This window comes from Pseudorasbora parva, chromosome 11, assembly GCF_024679245.1.
Source record: "Pseudorasbora parva isolate DD20220531a chromosome 11, ASM2467924v1, whole genome shotgun sequence".
NCBI lineage: Eukaryota > Metazoa > Chordata > Actinopteri > Cypriniformes > Gobionidae > Pseudorasbora > Pseudorasbora parva.
In genome coordinates, this window is record NC_090182.1 from 31,263,117 (window position 1) to 31,281,687 (window position 18,571).

Genomic DNA, 18,571 nt, shown 5'->3' on the forward strand with positions numbered 1-18,571 from the left:
AAAAATGTAAAGCTATGTTCTTTAGAGCCAGGTTGAGTCTGTCTCACTGTAAGTCATTGCAAGGTCTGCTGCAACTTTTACTGGATCGAGTCCAGGCTGTCGTGTTTATATTGAATTCTTATTTGAGCTCTGCAATCAGTATGCAAAGTAATTTGATGGTCCTGGTGATATCGACAGGAGCGTAGATTACTTTTATGTAATGTCCAACAAAATCACATTTTCTGTTTTTTGTAAGATTAAATGAATGTATGCTGAACATTTTGTGACAGATTATTAATACGTTTTGTGATTTCACAGAGCTAAAGTGAATATTCTTATATTAGAAAGTTGCTAATGCTAAAACGGATGAAACGTGAGATGTTGTGAGTGGAGATTGATTGATTATATATATATATATATATATATATATATATATATATATATATATATATATATATATATATATATATATATATATATATATATATATATATATATATATATATATATATATATATATATATATATATATATATATATACTCCTACCTTCATTTGGAGGTCTTGTCATTGATTTCTCAGTTCCTGCTTGGATGAAACAGACACAGCTTTCCAAGTTTCCATGAGGCCATGAACTGGAGGTCAGGTAATTTCTGAAGGCTTTTCAGATATTGCCATTTCCAACATCTGGACGGACTGAAACAACACCTGCAGTCGTTTTACCCTTTTGCACTCCCTCTCCACCTGTCTTCTGATGTGCTGCAGCAATTGCGTCGCATTAATAATCAATTTTTATTCCCTTTGAAATGTTCAGTCTTTGTTTTGCTTTTGCTCCATTGGAGAACAAAGAATATAATTGCAATCTATCCATTTTATCAGATACAATCTGGCTTTGGACATTGCTCTGTCCTTTCGCATCACTTTCATCTTGTGACATTTCAGACTATCAACAAATAACACATTAATTTTTTAAAGGTTACACTGCACCAATTCGGGTCTTTTTTTCTATCCTTGAACCTCTTAGGTGAACCTCCTAAGTCTCTGGCCCTGTTTGATTGAAATGCTATTGCCTCTTTTCATTTCATATTGATTCAGTTATGTCCTTCATGTAGAATAACGATTCTGTCCATGTACTAGATGTATTGACCGCTGTAGTATCTTGCTGTTATTGTTAGATTTTGACTTCTAATCCATAATAGTTAGCATAAACAGTAGCCTTACTCTTGGGAACATGTTGATTTTGTTGCAGATGACGTAGTTAATCATGATACTTTTTCATATTAATAATTTTCAGATTAGTATTTCAGGTATTAGTTTCATAGAGGTTGCAAGACATCTAACAGGCACTACAGCTGAGGCAATATGTATCCAATGTTGTACAAGAGACAACCACTGGAGGCCACTGGAGTATTACCAATAAGTAAAAAGAGCACGAAACAGCATATGCAGGACCTGCAGCGCCTATTAAGATGGTATACGGCATTGAAATACTCAGAAAAGAGAATAACTTTTTATTTCTAAGTTTCTTCAGCATGCCATATAAAACAATGAAAAAGTCAAAGAAAGCGTTTCTGTATTACAAATGCGTCACACTAGTAAACGTATTCTTGATCAGCATGTTACATTCCAGTTAAGTCAGGTAATGAGGCTCTTCAATAAAACATTATGGCAGTCAAACAACAAATTAATGTCAGTACACCACAAAGCAAGAATTTACATAACACAGTTTTAATGACTGATTTGGACATCATGGTTAAAGACCCTATTAAATCAAGAGTTTTGTGGCATTTGGCCCAAGTCATATATTGCTATTGTATTTGTAAATGTAGGCAAAATTATCTTTTAGCAGATATACAAATTTTACATCTTCATGGCTGACAAAACTAAAGCCGATTTAATATGAAAAAAGGGAACGAGCCCTTTGATATATATATATATATATATATATATACATATATATATATATATATATATATATATATATATATATATATATATATATATATATATATATATATATATATATATATATATATATATATATATATATATATATATATATATATATATATATATATATATATATATCATGATAGATTTCATAGGGTCTTTAAAATATTTCATAATGGATTTCAAACATATTGAAGTAGCATGCCAATATGTTATGACAATAAATCAATAAATTACACAGGAACAGGGACTATATACAATACAAATTACAAAACCTTTACATTAAGGTGAAATATCAATATGATATAATAGTATATTTTCTACTGTAAACCTTATTACCATTAAACTCATGACTTACCAACACGTGCTAATTACTTTGGTGTTTTTTCTTTGTTGTTATTATCTGTCGCTTTTTTTTTTTCACTTTAGTAATTTCGTGCTGAACCTAGTCTCAGACAACATGTGTACTCAGATGAGATGAGTTTTCACAAATATTTGAGCAAAACCAGGATGATTTGTTGCAAGCGTACAACTGGAAGTATTCACAGTGGTTTTTAAAATTGTGTATCTAAGATCAAAATACATTTTCCACAAAATTGCACAAGTAAACAAGTATGCTGCTGTCTTTAAAATACATTTGATTCTGATATAGTTAAAAGATAGAAGAATGTCAAAAATGTGTGATGAGTTTAATAAGATATATTAAATATTAAAATGAAAAAAGAAAAAAAAGTCAGCCTGGGTACATTTTCAAAAGTATTCTTTTTTCTCTATATAAAATGTGAAATTGTCTTATATCATTTTATTACAATTAAGTAAAATCTTATAAGCATGATTTATTTATTTTAATTTTCTTTTTCTTTCAGTCCGTAATAGTGCTGAAATATCTGAGCAAAAACAGAATGAACTTTAAATCTGTTGAGATGAATCCAGTGTTGGCGATAGCTTTGATGAACTCTGTGTATAAGTGAAAAGAGCATTCCAAGAGTTGACATGGCATGCCTCTTTTTGAGGTCAAAGTTAGGGGACTCTGTGCCTTCAAGGCAATTTCACGACCACCACACAGGCCCCAGCTCTCCCGATGTTTAGAGGAACCTCCTGTAATAACAAGAGACAGAGGTTAATGACCAGTGTCCGACCGCAGCAAATTCCCTCCTCCGCAGTGCTCTCAGTCACACTCTGTCCACTTACAGCCCATCGCAGGTAATCTTAGGAAAGAGAGAGAAAGAGGCAGCCATGGGAAGCTCAGACAGGAGGCAAACTAGACCTGAATAGAGTTGTTCTAATGCAGACTGGTTGAGGAAAGAGTGGTTAACCTCATGGTGTTCAATGCCATTGTGACACAGTGGAAACCAGATGAATGGCAGGAAATGCTTGCACTTCCTGTTCACAGACGTACATCATCCAAGCATTGAAGGAATTTTCACAAAGCGGATTGTTTTGACATATCCCATGTTCTTGAACAGTTCTAAGTGCAATTTGTATTATTCTTCTATAAGCACATAAAATGCTTGTTAAAAATATGGGCAGTTATAATATTTATTCTAGAGTATTTCAATTTAATACAAGTTTAACTGGCAGTACGGGTGGCATAATAACATAAATATTAATATTGAATGGTGTCTTCTTTCTTTAAAAAAGCACAAATCTGTCTTGCATTGAGGGTCAGTGAACTTACAGTTCAATACAATTGAATGTGGCCGATGAAGACGCATGTTAATTTTACTGTGAAAAAAAGTTATATAGAGATGTTTTCTGTTGTCATAATGTGTTGTCATAATGTGTAAAACTCTAAACTGACCATAAAAATTAGAGCAACTTCAAGTCAAGTCAACTTCATTTAAATAGCGCTTTTACAATAATGATTATTTCAAAGCAGCTTCACAGTGTTAAACAGGAAAATATTGCAAAAAACATTGATACGGCTGTACAGTCGTTCTGGAGAAAACAGTGATGTTAGCAGCTCATTTTAATTTATCATATAGTGACAATGTGGGCAGATCAGTATTAAAGTTGATAAGATTGAGAATCAGGAACATTTCTTTAAGCGGTGGTTCTAAACCACCGTCATTGAAACTATAAACATCTAGTTTTTTTTTGTTTTGTTCTTGCTGACAACACTTTGTTTGTTATTTGTCCCAGTTATCCCTTTTAAATATTCAGTTACACTCAAGAGCTTCAAATGCTGTTTCACAGACAGTAAAGCGTCACAATAAGGAAAAGCAGTCTGCGGTTTGCCTATTAATTTGTCCCTATAATTGAAGATATGGGTGCAAAGATTGCCCCTCTATGAGTTCTTGTTTATAACATTCATAAGATATCGTTAAGCAAATCAGAAAAAAGCTATTTTTCCTGTATATCAGTAGAATTGCAAATGCGATACTGTTTTTGGCCCTGTCCCAAATGGCACCCTAAACCCTCACGGCCTTCCTCTGAGTCCGCACTTTTACGATGTAATGCCGTTTTGATTGCCGGGAAGAAGTCAGTTGTGTAACCCGCACCAGAAGTGCCCATTGAGGGCACATAACGAGACTTTTGAACAGCACGAGCGAGCACCCTTCTGAGACCTAAAATGACAAATGGGACCCCCTGCGTTCTTATGGACTTAACGGACACGCGCACACAGCGGCCATTGTAAGTCCAGAAGACTGAAAGTGCACAGGAAGTGTGCCATTTGAGACAGGGCCTTTGTGAAATTTAAATTGAGCAAATGATTCAATTACCCATTCAAATTGTGACCAGTCTCCTTTTGAAATAATTGAATGGTTTGATGACTCACTAATTAAGACTTTACACCACCTACTGGCAGTTTTAGTTTAAAATTTTAAAACGTCCCCCATGTAACATGCATTGACAATAGTAATAACTATAAATTACGCATAATTACATGCAACTAACCTTAAACCAAACCATATTTCCACCATGACCCTATTGTGAGTACATGTACTATATATATTCTACACTAACAATGACACTAAAATAATACGTGATCCAATTTTTAGTGCAACATGAATCATGCAATTTAGTTTGCAGTGTAAATATTCATACCACCTTTGAGCATTCAATTCTTTGTAAAGACATCAAATTCAACTTCAGAAAGATGAATTTTGTTGATATTTATTTAATTTGATTGGTATCAACCCTAAATTGTTTTATAACTCTAATTGAATTTACTGATTAAAAATATATATTTTTAGAATCATTTTTTGAATATCCTGCTGATTTCAGTAATAAAAATGCTGCAGGTGCTTTAAATGGATCACAAGTTGTTGTTTTTTTCTTCTTTTGAGATGGGAAATTGACAGGCCTGTGCTGCAGTTCTAAGGATGTTATTCCCTCCAGGTCTCTGTGCCAGTCATGTGACTGAAAACTATGAATATGGTTAGAAAAATCAACCAGAAATGGACAGCATCATTAGCCGCTTTTTCACTATCGAGCCAAAAGGTCCTAAGAATGGTAGGGACCGGTTCCAGTTGTGTTTCCACTTGTGCCTGATACAGCATGGCACGAATACAAACCATTCTCAGGCTGGAATTCTCAGCACGGTTGTCTGCACACATATAGGCTAGTAGTATCTGTGAAGTGATGTCGCCACTCAGGATTGGTCACTTGTCTGTTGCCTGGCAGGCAGTTTCTCTGTAACTGGCTATGCTCTATTTTGAGCGATGTAAACACAAATTCGTAATACATTTAAAACAAATATATTAACATTCTCCCTTATGCGGTCGATATTTACATCTCGTAAACCATTGTGTTGCCAAGACAACGACTGACGCTTTTGTACGACATTTTAAAGAGCTACCTTTATCTGAAAAAAACAAAAATGAAACCAGAACTGTACCAGCTGGCCTGGATTGGCACGGAATAGAACGGTTACGCAATGAGAAATATTCGGCCCGACGGTGGAAAAGCAGCTATTTTCTGTTGATCTAAAAAAATAAGTAAATAAGCACAAGGAGAACAAGAAAGAAAAGAAGAAAAAAAGTATGTGTTTTAGCTATGTTTTGTTTAGTATTTATTAAATGTGATTGTTAGAACTGGAAAAGTCATGTAAATTAATAAAATTATTTAACTCTATGGGCATTTTTTTAATCATTTCATTTTATTTATTATTTTTGTTGAGAAGCAAAACAAAAACAAAGAACGGATTCAATGTACCCACCTCAGTCCATTCATTGTTCTGTGCGTCATAGGACTCAACACTGTTTAAGTAGGTCTGACCATCATAGCCTCCGACCGCATATAACCTGTCTCCGAGCAAACACACCCCCACTGCATCACGGGGGACGCTCAGGGAGGACACTGTGGTCCATGTGTCTGTTTTGGGGTCATACCTGTGAATGCAGTACAGAATGTATGAGACGTAATACAACACAGTACAAGCCTGTGCTAGCACTTTGAAAATAAGCCACTGAAAGAAAGAAAAAAGAGATAATTGCACAGAGCAGTTAAACACCAGTAAGTCTGTAATCTAGATAGTGGAAGCCTTTGAAAGCACAAGGACTGTGATTATCATCTCTAACAATGAAATCTATGTACTTTCAACATTTAGGCCTGGGCTTAGGGCCAGGATTAGACCTTAGTTCAATTAGGATATTTACAGCAAGTAGCTTTTATAAACGTGCCTTATATATATATATATACACACACACACTGGTGTGCATCTTGAGACAAAACAATGGCACTGACATATTTGTCAGTGCAAGTTGCTTTCAGTTAAAACAGCTCAAATCATATTAGTCTGGGACTAGTTTTAGACTTATACACTGTAAAAAATTATATGTTCAATAAGTTATGACAACACATGTTTTACATTGTTGTAACTCATCAAAATAAGTTAAGAAATGTTAAACTTGTTTTTATTAGTTATACAAGATGTAACTCATTTTTTAAAGTCAGTTTAACATAATTTAAGTTGAAATAACTTAAACATCTAAGTCGATTGTACTGCAAAAGTTCAAAATTTGCCTTTTTTTTACAGTGTAGAGTAATAACTATTAAGTTGTTCAAGTTTCCGATGGTCTTTGTTCCTTAATTAGGCTAATGGCTTAGGTAATGTAGCTACTTATTTAATGTATTTAATTATACATTGACTCCAAACCTATTTGTTGCTTGGACACTGAGCCTTTTTTATTCATCTTTTCCACCATTTGATTTAACATGCTATTATTAAGGTAAGGTTTACCCCACATTGCAGCTGGTGTAAACTCTGTAGTTCAAGCTCATCACCAGCAGGAGGCGTTTAGCACCAGTTTACTGAGGCTTCCAACCACATTCCTCGATAACCAAGGTAACAATGATTTCACAATGAAGAAAGGTGTGTCCAGATTTGCAAATAAATGTGTAAATTATAGTACTTGGCACCCATAACTACCTGCCAAGACTCACAGCCTGCTTTTGCAGGGTGTTGTTTTCATTATTATGAAGATAATTAGGTGTTGGGTTTCTTTCTTCCCAGATGTTGTGGCGTGGTAGCTTACCTCTCCACACAATCAGACAGACGAGAACAATGGCTTGAAGCTGGTGCGTCATGTCCCCCGACCGCATACAAGAAACTGTTATATGTGGCCACACCCACTCCTCCCCTTCTTTTTGACATCGGTGCACACATGCTCCATTTATTGGTGTGGGGATCAAAACATTCCATCGATCGCAGACAGGAGCTTCCATCACGACCGCCCACAGCGAACAACCTGTAAATACACAAAGACAAAAATACATTTGCAACTTATTTTACTTCAGAACTGTAAAGTATTTTTGTACTGGTATATGCACTGTGGTAATTTTGAACGTAAAAGTGGGCAAATGCCTTTGCTGGGTCAACCTTAAAATACTTTTTTGGTGATTTTATTGGTGATTTGGCGTGTTATCGAAACATTAGTTATTAAAACAGGCATTGAAACAGTGTTTTCCCATTAAAGGGGTGGTTGCATGCAATTTCACTTTTTTAACTTTAGTTAGTGTGTAATGTTGCTGCTTGAGCACAAACAGTATCTGCAAAGTTACAGTGCTGAAAGTTCAATGCAAACAGAGATATTGTCTTTTAAAATTATGCCAGTTTATTGCCTACAAAAACAAGTTTCTTCACAGGTTGGTGATATCATAAACCAACCCGATCACACATAAATGCGTATAAATAGTACGAGTGTGCAATGTCGTGGAATGTATACGCCAAAACTCATTTTGGCGTGCATATGATACGCTGTTTTTCGCGTGCATATGATACGCTCTTTATGGCGTATATATGACACGCGCTTGGGTAGGTTTAGGGTGGTGGGGCGTATATATGACACGCGCTTGGGTAGGTTTAGGGTGGTGGGTTCGTATGTATAATACGCCATAAAATGCGTATCATATGCACGCGAAAAACAGCGTGCCATAGACACGCCAAAATGAGTTTTGGCGTATACATTCCACGACATTGCACACTCGTACTATTTATACGCATTTTTGTGAGAATAAACCCTTGCTAGTCACTGCAGGGTGTGACTTCTGCCCATAATGGTAAGGGTCATGACGTTTCCGGACAACCTGTGCTTGGCACTTCAGCCAATAAAAATAGATGAAACGTTTGGCCATACGACCAATCTAAGACCATTGTGTTTTTCAGAGGGATGGGCTTCATAGAAGCAGGAAGCAAACGAGTCATTCAAAGGACAGTGGAGACAGCGGTGTGGAATAAAGGTAAAATATAAGAAAAATGTAGCGTTTTAAAAAAGAAAAAAGTATTAAGACATGTTATACTGCACCCCATAAACACAACCAAGCCTAGAAAAAAAACACGGAACCACCCCTTTAAAGTCAGCATGATGTTGTGATGGTATTTTCTTCCCTATTGTGATTCACACTAGCCTAACGAACCAGACACATATCAAGATGTTGGGTCTGGGAACACACCATTGGCAGGGCTCAGTCTGAGGCGGGATCAATGGTTGTCTTTCAGATTCCCTCTGCACACAATAGGATAGCGCTACAACCAACCAGAGCACTATCAGTGGTGAGACAACAATCACAAGCGGGTTGTGGCTGAGTCCCATGCGTTTTCCGACCAGTAGAGCAAGTTGATAGATAAAACTTTTATATACGGCAAAACTCAGAACGCATCTTGCTTTGTTTAAGAATGACTTCAGTGCCATTCTTTGTTAGCAGGGAAGTAGCAGGGATTTCACACAGAACCGTCACAATGTGTTTGGATTAACTAGAGTTTGGTTTTTCAAGCTCGCAGGTCTACGGAGAGTTGCTAGATGCCCTGGCTGCAAATTACATTACATTTGCTGTCACTAGGGTGCTTCTATATTTCTAGGCTAATTTATCACAGCTATCAGCTTCTAAAAATTGAGCGGATCATTGGATCATTGTGGTTTGCTATGGCTGCTATTTACTGCTGAAGAATTGTCAATTTTGATTCATAGTGACTTTAAAGACTTGTACCCATTACCTAGATAGAAAATAGCTGCCAGAGGCCATTGTCAAGATGGCTGCTGAGTGAACTGGCTTTAGCCAGCCCTGTATCTGAGTTATAAATAATTATAGAGGACTAGTCTACTGCCATCCTGCATCACCTCAGGCACCAGTGTCAGATATTAACCTTTTTAATTGAGAGGATTTATTTGCCCCCTTAAACAGAAACTGATAAATCTGGCATAAAATCAAACATTCACTATTATGCATGTTGTCTTTTTGTGAACAATTCAAATATGTGTGTTTAAATGGGTCAATGGCATGATGTACATATTTTTGTACAAGTTCATTATTTGCTTTTAAAATAATTTGATAAATTCATGACATATCACTTTCAAAACATATTTAGTTTGAAATCATTTTTAAATAATACATATTTTTTGTTTGTTTGTTTTGTTATCTTAAACCCCCAAAATATCAGGTGGTGAAACTGTCTAAACAAATGAACAAACTACACTGTAAAAAAATCTTCAAATTGAAAATTGTCTAGTGACTGATCACATCTAAATTTTTCAGTTGGCCAAATTGATTTTTTTTACAGTGTAAGAAAACTATATATATATATATATATATATATATATATATATATATATATATATATATATATATATATATATATATATATATATATATATATATATATATATATATATATATATATATATATATATATATATAAAAGAAAATAAAAGAAATAAAAAAGAAATACTATGACATCGTTTTTGGGATTGAAAAATTCCACATTGACAAATTGTATAAATATCAGTAGTTTTAAAGCTGTTAATAAAATGTAAAAACTTTTGTCTAGCAATTTTTATATTCTTAAATGTTAGGGTGAACTGTAAAAAAATGTTTTGAGAATTTGAGTATTTGAGATAAGTGGTATATTTCAGATGAGAGTTTATGGGTTTCTTTCAGGATTATTTGGATATGTAAAAGTACTTAAATATTCTAAATGTATTAAAAATGTATGTGGTTAAGGTTTATGGTCATAAGCATCCAGAAAAAAAAACATGTTCTATTATACCTTTCTTTTCTATTATTGACGTTATAGGCATAAAACCCTATAAATAAATAAAGTAAATATCTCTCACTGTCAGACAGTTGGTGCGAAGAAAACTAGGAAAATTAGGTATTGAGTAACGTCTCGGTTACGTATGTAACCCTCGTTCCCTGAAGGAGGGAACGGAGACGTACGTCAGAACTGAACCGACGAATGGGATCTTACTTTAGAGACCAATCCTACTTCGAGCATCTAACAACGAGCCAATGAAATTTGGCATGCGATCACGCATTCCACGCTCGCCCCGTAGCGCGGGTATAAATAGGAAGTGGAATGGTAGATCAGCGCTTTTTCTGCTGAGGAGCCGAAAGGTGACCGGACTCCCAGCGGAAGCACAGCATCTGGCGACGGGACGTACGTCTCCGTTCCCTCCTTCAGGGAACGAGGGTTACATACGTAACCGAGACGTTCCCTTTCAGTCGGTCACGTTCGACGTACGTCAGAACTGAACCGACGAATGGGATCCCTATGGAAAACGCCAGGATGCTGGCCCTTCCAGCGTCCTGCTTGAGCGCACTGCACCGTCTAGTATGGTACGGAAGTCAGGGCTCCAAGCAGGGAGTACAGTCACTGCTGTTTCTGCAAGACCCACTCAGAATGACTATTGGATAACGCTGGGAAAGCGTGCCTACCTCGTATTTGAGAGAGAGGGTACGCTGCGGGGCCACGTCCTTCAGGGAAGGAGAGGTGGCAGAATACACATAAGGACTAACCTGGCAGGGTAGTGCAACATATGGCAGTCTCTGGGGTGGTTCCAGCCTGATTGAAGGGGGGAAAGAACACGCCCAGAGACGACAGAGCGGGCTCTGTCGAGGGAAAGACACGGGGCTAGCCCGAAGGGTAGCTGATACCGTGGAAGAATACACATATGGGGTTGCCGTGAGGGAACCGCTACATATGGAACCCAGCCTACAGCCACGTTTCACAAGCATACGGGTGCAGGCCTGGCGTCAGACGGTCCGCAACGTCTGACACCGGAGGGGTGACGGAGGAGCTCGACAGGGTTAGCCGGTTTCCCGGGGAACACAACTGGAGACAATAGACGCACGTATCCGGCCCAGAGGGCGGGAGTGGCGTTTCGCAAGCCGACACTTAGAACGGGCACTTAGCGCTCCTGGCCACTGGGGGCGAGGATGCGGGAAGATACCGGCTCTACACGTAAGCTATAGAATCTAGCAAACGTGTTAGGTGTCGCCCAGCCCGCAGCTCTACATATGTCTGTCAGCGAGGCGCCTTGAGCCAGCGCCCAGGAAGAAGCAACACTCCGAGTGGAGTGAGCTCTTACACCGAACGGGCAAGGCACGTCTTGGGACTGGTAGGCCAAGACTATAGCATCCACTATCCAGTGGGCTAACCTCTGCTTGGAGACAGCCTTTCCCTTCTGCTGGCCTCCGTAACAGACGAAGAGTTGCTCTGAGGTCCGAAGGCTTTGGGTCCGGTCAACGTAAGCGCGAAGAGCGCGGACCGGACACAGCAAAGCCAGGGCTGGGTCTGCCTCCTCCGAAGGCAGCGCTTGCAGGTTCACCACCTGATCCCGGAAGGGAGTGGTAGGAACCTTGGGCACATATCCGGGCCGGGGTCTCAGGACAACGTGAGAGTTACCTGGCCCGAACTCTAGGCACGATTCGTTGACCGAAAGTGCATGCAGGTCCCCTACCCTCTTGATCGAGGCCAATGCCGTCAGGAGCACTGTCTTCATTGACAAGATTTTCAGCTCACAAGACGCCAAAGGCTCGAAGGGAGGGCTCTGAAGTGCTCGGAGCACTAGAGCTAAGTCCCAAGAGGGTATCGAGGATGGACGAGGAGGATTTAGTCCCTCGCACCTCTGAGGAACCTGACGATTAGGTCGTGCTTCCCCACGGACTTACCTTCTACTACATCATGGTACGCTGCTATTGCTGCAGCATATACCTTGAGGGTGGAGGGAGACAGCCTTCTCTCCAACCCATCTTGCAGGAAGGAAAGCACGACACTGATCGAACACCTTCGGGGGTCTTCCCGGCGGGAAGCGCACCACTCAACGAACAGGTTCCACTTCAGCGCATAGAGGCGCCTCGTAGAGGGGGCTCTAGCTGAAGCGATGGTGTCTACGACAGCTTGTGGTAGTCCATCTAGAACCTCCGCGTCCCGTCCAGGGACCAGACATGAAGATTCCAGAGGTCTGGACGCGGGTGCCATAGTGTGCCCCGTCCCTGAGAAAGAAGGTCCTTCCTCAGGGGAATCGGCCAAGGAGGGGCTGTCGCGAGGAGTGTGAGTTCTGGGAACCAGGTCCGGTTGGGCCAATACGGCGCAACTAACAAGACCTGCTCCTCGTCCTCCCTGACCTTGCACAGAGTCTGTGCAAGAAGGCTCACTGGGGGAAACGCATACTTGCGTAGGTCCCGGGGCCAGCTGTGCGCCAGTGCATCTGTGCCGAGGGTACCCCCGGTCAGGGAATAGTACCACTGGCAATGGGTCGAGTCCGGAGAGGCAAACAGGTCGACCTGTGCGGCTCCGAACTGGTCCCATATCAGCTGGACCGCCTGGGGGTGGAGTCGCCACTCTCCCGGAGGTGTCGGCTGACGAGAGAGCTCGTCGGCTGTCTGGTTCAGCACACCAGGGACATGAATGGCCCGAAGCGACCTCAGCTGCTTCTGACTCCACAGGAGGAGGTGGCGGGCGAGTTGGAGCAAACAACGGGAGCGTAGACCACCCTGACGGTTGATGTACGCAACGGCCGTGGTGCTGTCCGTACGGACCAGTACATGCTTGCCACGCAGCGGCCCCTTGAGGCGGCGGAGTGCCAGATGTACTGCCAGTAACTCGAGGCAATTGATATGCCAATGCAATTGCGGCCCCGTCCACAGACCAGCAACTGCATGCCCGTTGTACGTGGCCCCCCAGCCTGTGGTGGAGGCATCCGTGAATAGCACAGCATGCCTGGACACTTGTTCTAGGGGCACCCCGGCCCGGAGAAACGAAGTGCTGGACCACGGGCTGAAGGTTTGGCGGCAGTAAGGAGTCACTGGGACCCGGTACTGACCGCTCTGCCACGCCCACCTCGGAACTCGGCCATTGAGCCAGCGTTGAAGCGGTCTCATATGAAGCAATCCGAGCGGCGTGACCGCGGCTGCAGATGCCATATGCCCCAGGAGCCTCTGAAGAATTTCAGTGGGACCGCTGTCCTGCTCTTGAACATATTCAAGCAGTTCAACACCGACTGGACTCGCTCCTCGGTGAGGCGCGCCGTCCGGTTGACCGAGTCCAGCTCCATACCGAGATAAGAGATCCTCTGTGTAGGACAGAGTTTGCTCTTCTCTCGGTTGACCCGAAGGCCCAACTGGCTGAGGTGACTGAGCACCAAGTCCCTGTGTTCGCACAACTGGTCCTTCGACTGGGCTAGGATCAGCCAACCGTCGAGGTAGTTGAGAATCCGAACGCCGCGTTCTCTGAGCGGAACAATGGCTGCCTCCGCGACCTTCGTAAAGACGCGGGGCGACAGGGACAGCCCGAAGGGCAGGACCTTGTACTGATATGCTTTCCCCTCGAACGCCAAACGTAGGAACGGTCTGTGTTGAGGGAGAAAGACACACGGAAGTACGCATCCTTCAGGTCGATCGCTGCAAACCAATCCTGGGGACGGATGCATTGGAAATGCGTTTCTGCGTCAACATCCTGAACGGGAGCTTGTGCAGGGCCCGATTCAGAACTCGCAGGTCCAGGATTGGTCGTAACCCACCCCCTTCTTGGGCACAATGAAGTAGGGGCTATAGAACCCCGTCTTCATATCGGCTGGAGGAACCGGCTCGATCGCGTCCTTCGCCAGTAGGACCTCGATCTCTGACCTCAAGACCTGAGCATCGCTGCTTCGCACGGAGGTGAAGAGGATGCCCCTGTACTTGGGCGGCCGGCGCGCGAACTGAATCGCGTAGCCGAGTCTGATGGTACGGATGAGCCAGCGAGACGGCCCGGGGACCTAGCCAGGCCCCCAGAGACCGTGCAAGCGGGACCAACCGCACCACAGACATGCCCGGGGTGGGGCAGCGAAGCGGAGTACTCTGGCCCGACTCGGGAGGCCCGGAGGCGGCCCGAAGTGTTGCCTGAGCACTCCTGGTTTGGACAGAGAGTGGGTGAGAAGGCCCGGAGGCGTCCTCGGAGCCCACTCTGCTGCCCACTGCCCGGAGGCAGGGAAGTGAAGCACTCAGCCCCGACCCGGGAGGCCCGTGGGCGGCCCGGAGTGTTGACTGAGTGCTCACGAGAGAGGAAGTGTGTGGGTGAGAAGGCCCGGGGGCGTCCTCGAGGCCCACACAACTGCCCCCTGGCGACGGGAGGGTAGGAAAGGAGTGACAAGGCCCGTGGGCGTCGCACGCTGCCAACCTGACCCTCTTGGGGCCCAGAGAGAGAGGAAACTGCTCTTAAAATGTGGGTACCGCTGGACTCCGGAGAGCCAGTGGCAGAACCGAAACCAGTCAGGGCCCCCCGGTCCTCCTCCGGGGGGGTGGGGGAGGGATGCGAACATCGTCTCCCCCGAGCAGCTCCTGTTCTCCCTAGCCGGCCCGTCTCAGGGCCGCGTCCCCTTGCGCTTGCCTGCCGGTTAGCGGGCCCTGGACGGGTTGGGCGTCCCTCGCGTCCGGCACCCTGCTCCTCCAGTGGAGGCTGCTGCTCGGCTCTAGCAGGGTGGAGGCGGACGCAGGAGGGGATGCCCTCGGCGACGAGCCGGCAGAGGCGCTGCGACCGACGACCGAGCAGCTGGTTGTCGGCACCCTGGTGCAACGCCTCCGTCTGCTCTTGGGCCACCAAGAACTGCTGGGCAAAGTTCTCGATGGTGCCGCCGAGGAGGCCAGCCCGACAGACAGGCTTTTCTTGCGCATATCTGCCAGGTTAGCCCCCTATTCCTGGACCACTAGTGTGGACATCGCCTGACCCAGGGAGCGTGCAGTGATTTTCGTCGCCCATAGGGCGAGGTCCAACACCGCACGCAGTTCCTGCACAACCCCTGGGCTGGGACTACCCTCGTGCGTGCAGGGCAGAGGGCAGTGAGAGAGGGAAAACAATGATACTTTTTTTTTTTTTTTGTCTCATTTTTGGCCCTTTTGACCCTCCATATTTCCCTCTCTCCGATGCAGCAACTGACATCTGTCCTCTGCCAGAGCCAAAAATGAAACGCTAAGCCCTTTTCTCTTTAGGATCAGCGATTCCACCTTCAACTACCAGCAGGCATGCGAGACAGTGAACGTGGCCGTCAGAACGGCACACAGCGCACTGAGCGCTCAAGCCTCTATGAAGAAGGCAAGGCGAACAATGCCCTGACGTGGTCGTGTTCTCATGAGAGAATCCGTACCACCCACGAACAGAGTCTCAGCATGCTTTTGATGCGATAGAGGAGTGGGGGCCCGAGGGGATTTACCCGGCGGGGAATCCCCACTGTAATCCTCAGGCCACCAGCGCTTATCAGCCAAAGTAGCCCTTTTCCAGTAACACTAGAAATGAACTAGATCGGGGGATAGGCGAAGGGACTCGACCCCATCTGAGGTTTCATAGTCTCGACCGCGCATCTAGAGCGCCGACTGACGCGCGCCGGTTGTCGTGACAACCACCGCTGTCAGCCGGCCGCTCGACGGCACACGGCGCGCTGAACACTCGAGCCCTTTATGAGAAGGGGGAGACGAACAACGCGCCGACGTGACCATGTTCTTTTACCAGAACATGAATCACCCACGATCGCAATCTCACATGCGCTCGTGGCCGTCAAAGAGGACAGGAAACAGTTGCATACCAGGAATACACGGTTTGAATGACATCTTGAAAAAGACGCAGGGTCAAACCGTGTTGCTCTTTTGTGAATGGAAAGCTGCTCTTTTAGTGTGCTGAAGCACTCAGGGAGATGACCGCGGCTCCACACAGTTCGTTCTGCAAGCCTGTGTGAGCTCTCAGTGATGTGTATTTGTGTGTAACGCCCAGCGAACCAACAGTTTGTATGGGAAACGCTCAGCGAACCAACAGTTTGTATGGGAAACGCTCAGCGAACCAACAAGCTCCTTTAGATCGCTTGATCACTGATCAGACGGTCTCTCACTGACGCGCCGTATCACCCGCACTGGCAGACTCTCTCACTCAACACTCTTTGACTCGTAGTCAGACACTCTTCGTAGGAAACAGTAAGCACTGCTCGGCTCCGAAGTAGAAAGCGCTGATCTACCATTCCACTTCCTATTTATACCCGCGCTGCGGGGCGGAGCGTGGAATGCGTGATCGCATGCCAAATTTCATTGGCTCGTTGTTAGATGCTCGAAGTAGGATTGGTCTCTAAAGTAAGATCCCATTCGTCGGTTCAGTTCTGACGTACGTCGAACGTGACCGACTGAAAGGGAACTATAGGTTCTAACATAATACACTAACGTTTTTCAGCAGACGATATTTTAATGTCAATGTCAACCTTATTTATATAACATCATTAAAAACAAAGATTGATGACCATGGTGTTGTAAAATAAACACTACAGGTCCTTCTCAAATAAGCATATGCGATAAAAGTTAATTATTTTCCATAATGTAATGATAAAAATTAAACTTTCATATATTTTAGATTCATTGCACACCAACTGAAATATTTCAGGTATTTTATTGTTATAATACTGATGATTTTGGCATACAGCTCATGAAAACCCAAAATTCCTATCTCAAAAAATTAGCATATCATGAAAAGTTTCTCTAAACGAGCTATTAACCTAATCATCTGAATCAACCAATTAACTCTAAACACCTGCAAAAGATTCCTGAGGCTTTTAAAAACTCCCAGCCTGGTTCATTACACAAAAAACCGCAATCATGGGTAAGAGTGCCGACCTGACTGCTGTCCAGAAGGCCATCATTGACACCCTCAAGCGAGAGGGTAAGACACAGAAAGAAATTTATGAACGAATAGGCTGTTCCCAGAGTGCTGTATCAAGGCACCTCAGTGGGAAGTCTGGGACCTGCGGAAGCAGTGGACTGAGTCTGGAGTAGAAACATCCAGAGCCACCGTGCACAGGCGTGTGGAGGAAATGGGCTACAGGTGCCACATTCCTCAGGTTAAGCCACTTTGGGCTACAGAGAAGCAGCACTGGACTGTTGCTCAGTGGTCCAAAGTACTTTTTTCGGATGAAAGCAAATTTTGCATGTCATTCGGAAATCAAGGTGCCAGAGTCTGGAGGAAGACTGGGGAGAAGGAAATGCCAAAATGCCTGAAGTCCAGTGTCAAACCCACAGTCAGTGATGGTCTGGGGTGCCATGAAAGCTGCTGGTGTTGGTCCACTGTGTTTTATCAAGGGCAGGGTCAATGCAGCTAGCTATCAGGAGATTTTTGAGCACATCATGCTTCCATCTGCTGAAAAGCTTTATGGAGATAAAGATTTGGTTTTTCAGCACGACCTGGCACCTGCTCACAGTGCCAAAACCACTGGTAAATGGTTTACTGACCATGGTATTACTGTGCTCAATTGGCCTGCCAACTCTCCTGACCTGAACCCCATAGAGAATCTGTGGGATATTGTGAAGAGAAATTTTAAAAAGAGACACAAGACCCAACACTCTGGATGAGGCCGCTATGGAAGCATCCTGGGCCTCCATAACACCTCAGCAGTGCCATAGGCTGATTCCCTCCATGCCACGCCGCATTAAAGCAGTCATTTCTCTTATGGAAAATAATGAACTTTTATCATATATGCAAATTTTTTGAGAAGGGCCTGTATATTGACAAAAGTATCTTTCCAAATCAACTGTGAACTTCTGTCAACTTTCTGGAGAGCCAATAGCTACAGACTTTTAAACTTCATGTGGCCTTCAGATTAGCTCAGAAACAATGAATTTCCATGGCTGAGCAGCTGCATCCAAGCCGTACATCAATAAGTGCAATGCAAAGTGTTGGGTGCAGTGGTGTAAAGCACTGGACCAGTCTGGACCAGTCTGGGTTTGGTGGTTTCCAGGAGAACGATACTTGCCTGATTGCATTGTGCCAAGTGTAAATTTAAGTGGAGGGGGGATTATGGTGTGGGGTTGTTTTTCAGGGGTTGGGCTTAGCCCTTTAGTTCCAAAGTGAAAGGAAATCTTTATACTTCAGCGTAAGACATTTTGGACAATTCCATGATCCCAACTTTGTGGGA

General features: G+C 43.5%; 1 protein-coding gene across 2 annotated transcripts in view; it reads right to left on the minus strand.

Moving 5' to 3' along the window:
• Positions 1-2,160: 2,160 nt before the first annotated feature.
• Positions 2,161-18,571, minus strand: part of klhl4 (kelch-like family member 4) — a 56,256-nt gene continuing 39,845 nt past the window's right edge. For both annotated transcript variants that reach the window (XM_067457786.1, XM_067457785.1), the window contains exons 9-11: positions 7,409-7,621; positions 6,091-6,262; positions 2,161-3,026 (exon numbers count right to left, since the gene is read on the minus strand). In XM_067457786.1, the coding sequence (XP_067313887.1) occupies positions 2,967-3,026; positions 6,091-6,262; positions 7,409-7,621 (445 nt within the window). In that variant the 3' untranslated portion in view covers positions 2,161-2,966. The remainder of the gene's footprint in view (positions 3,027-6,090; positions 6,263-7,408; positions 7,622-18,571) is intronic.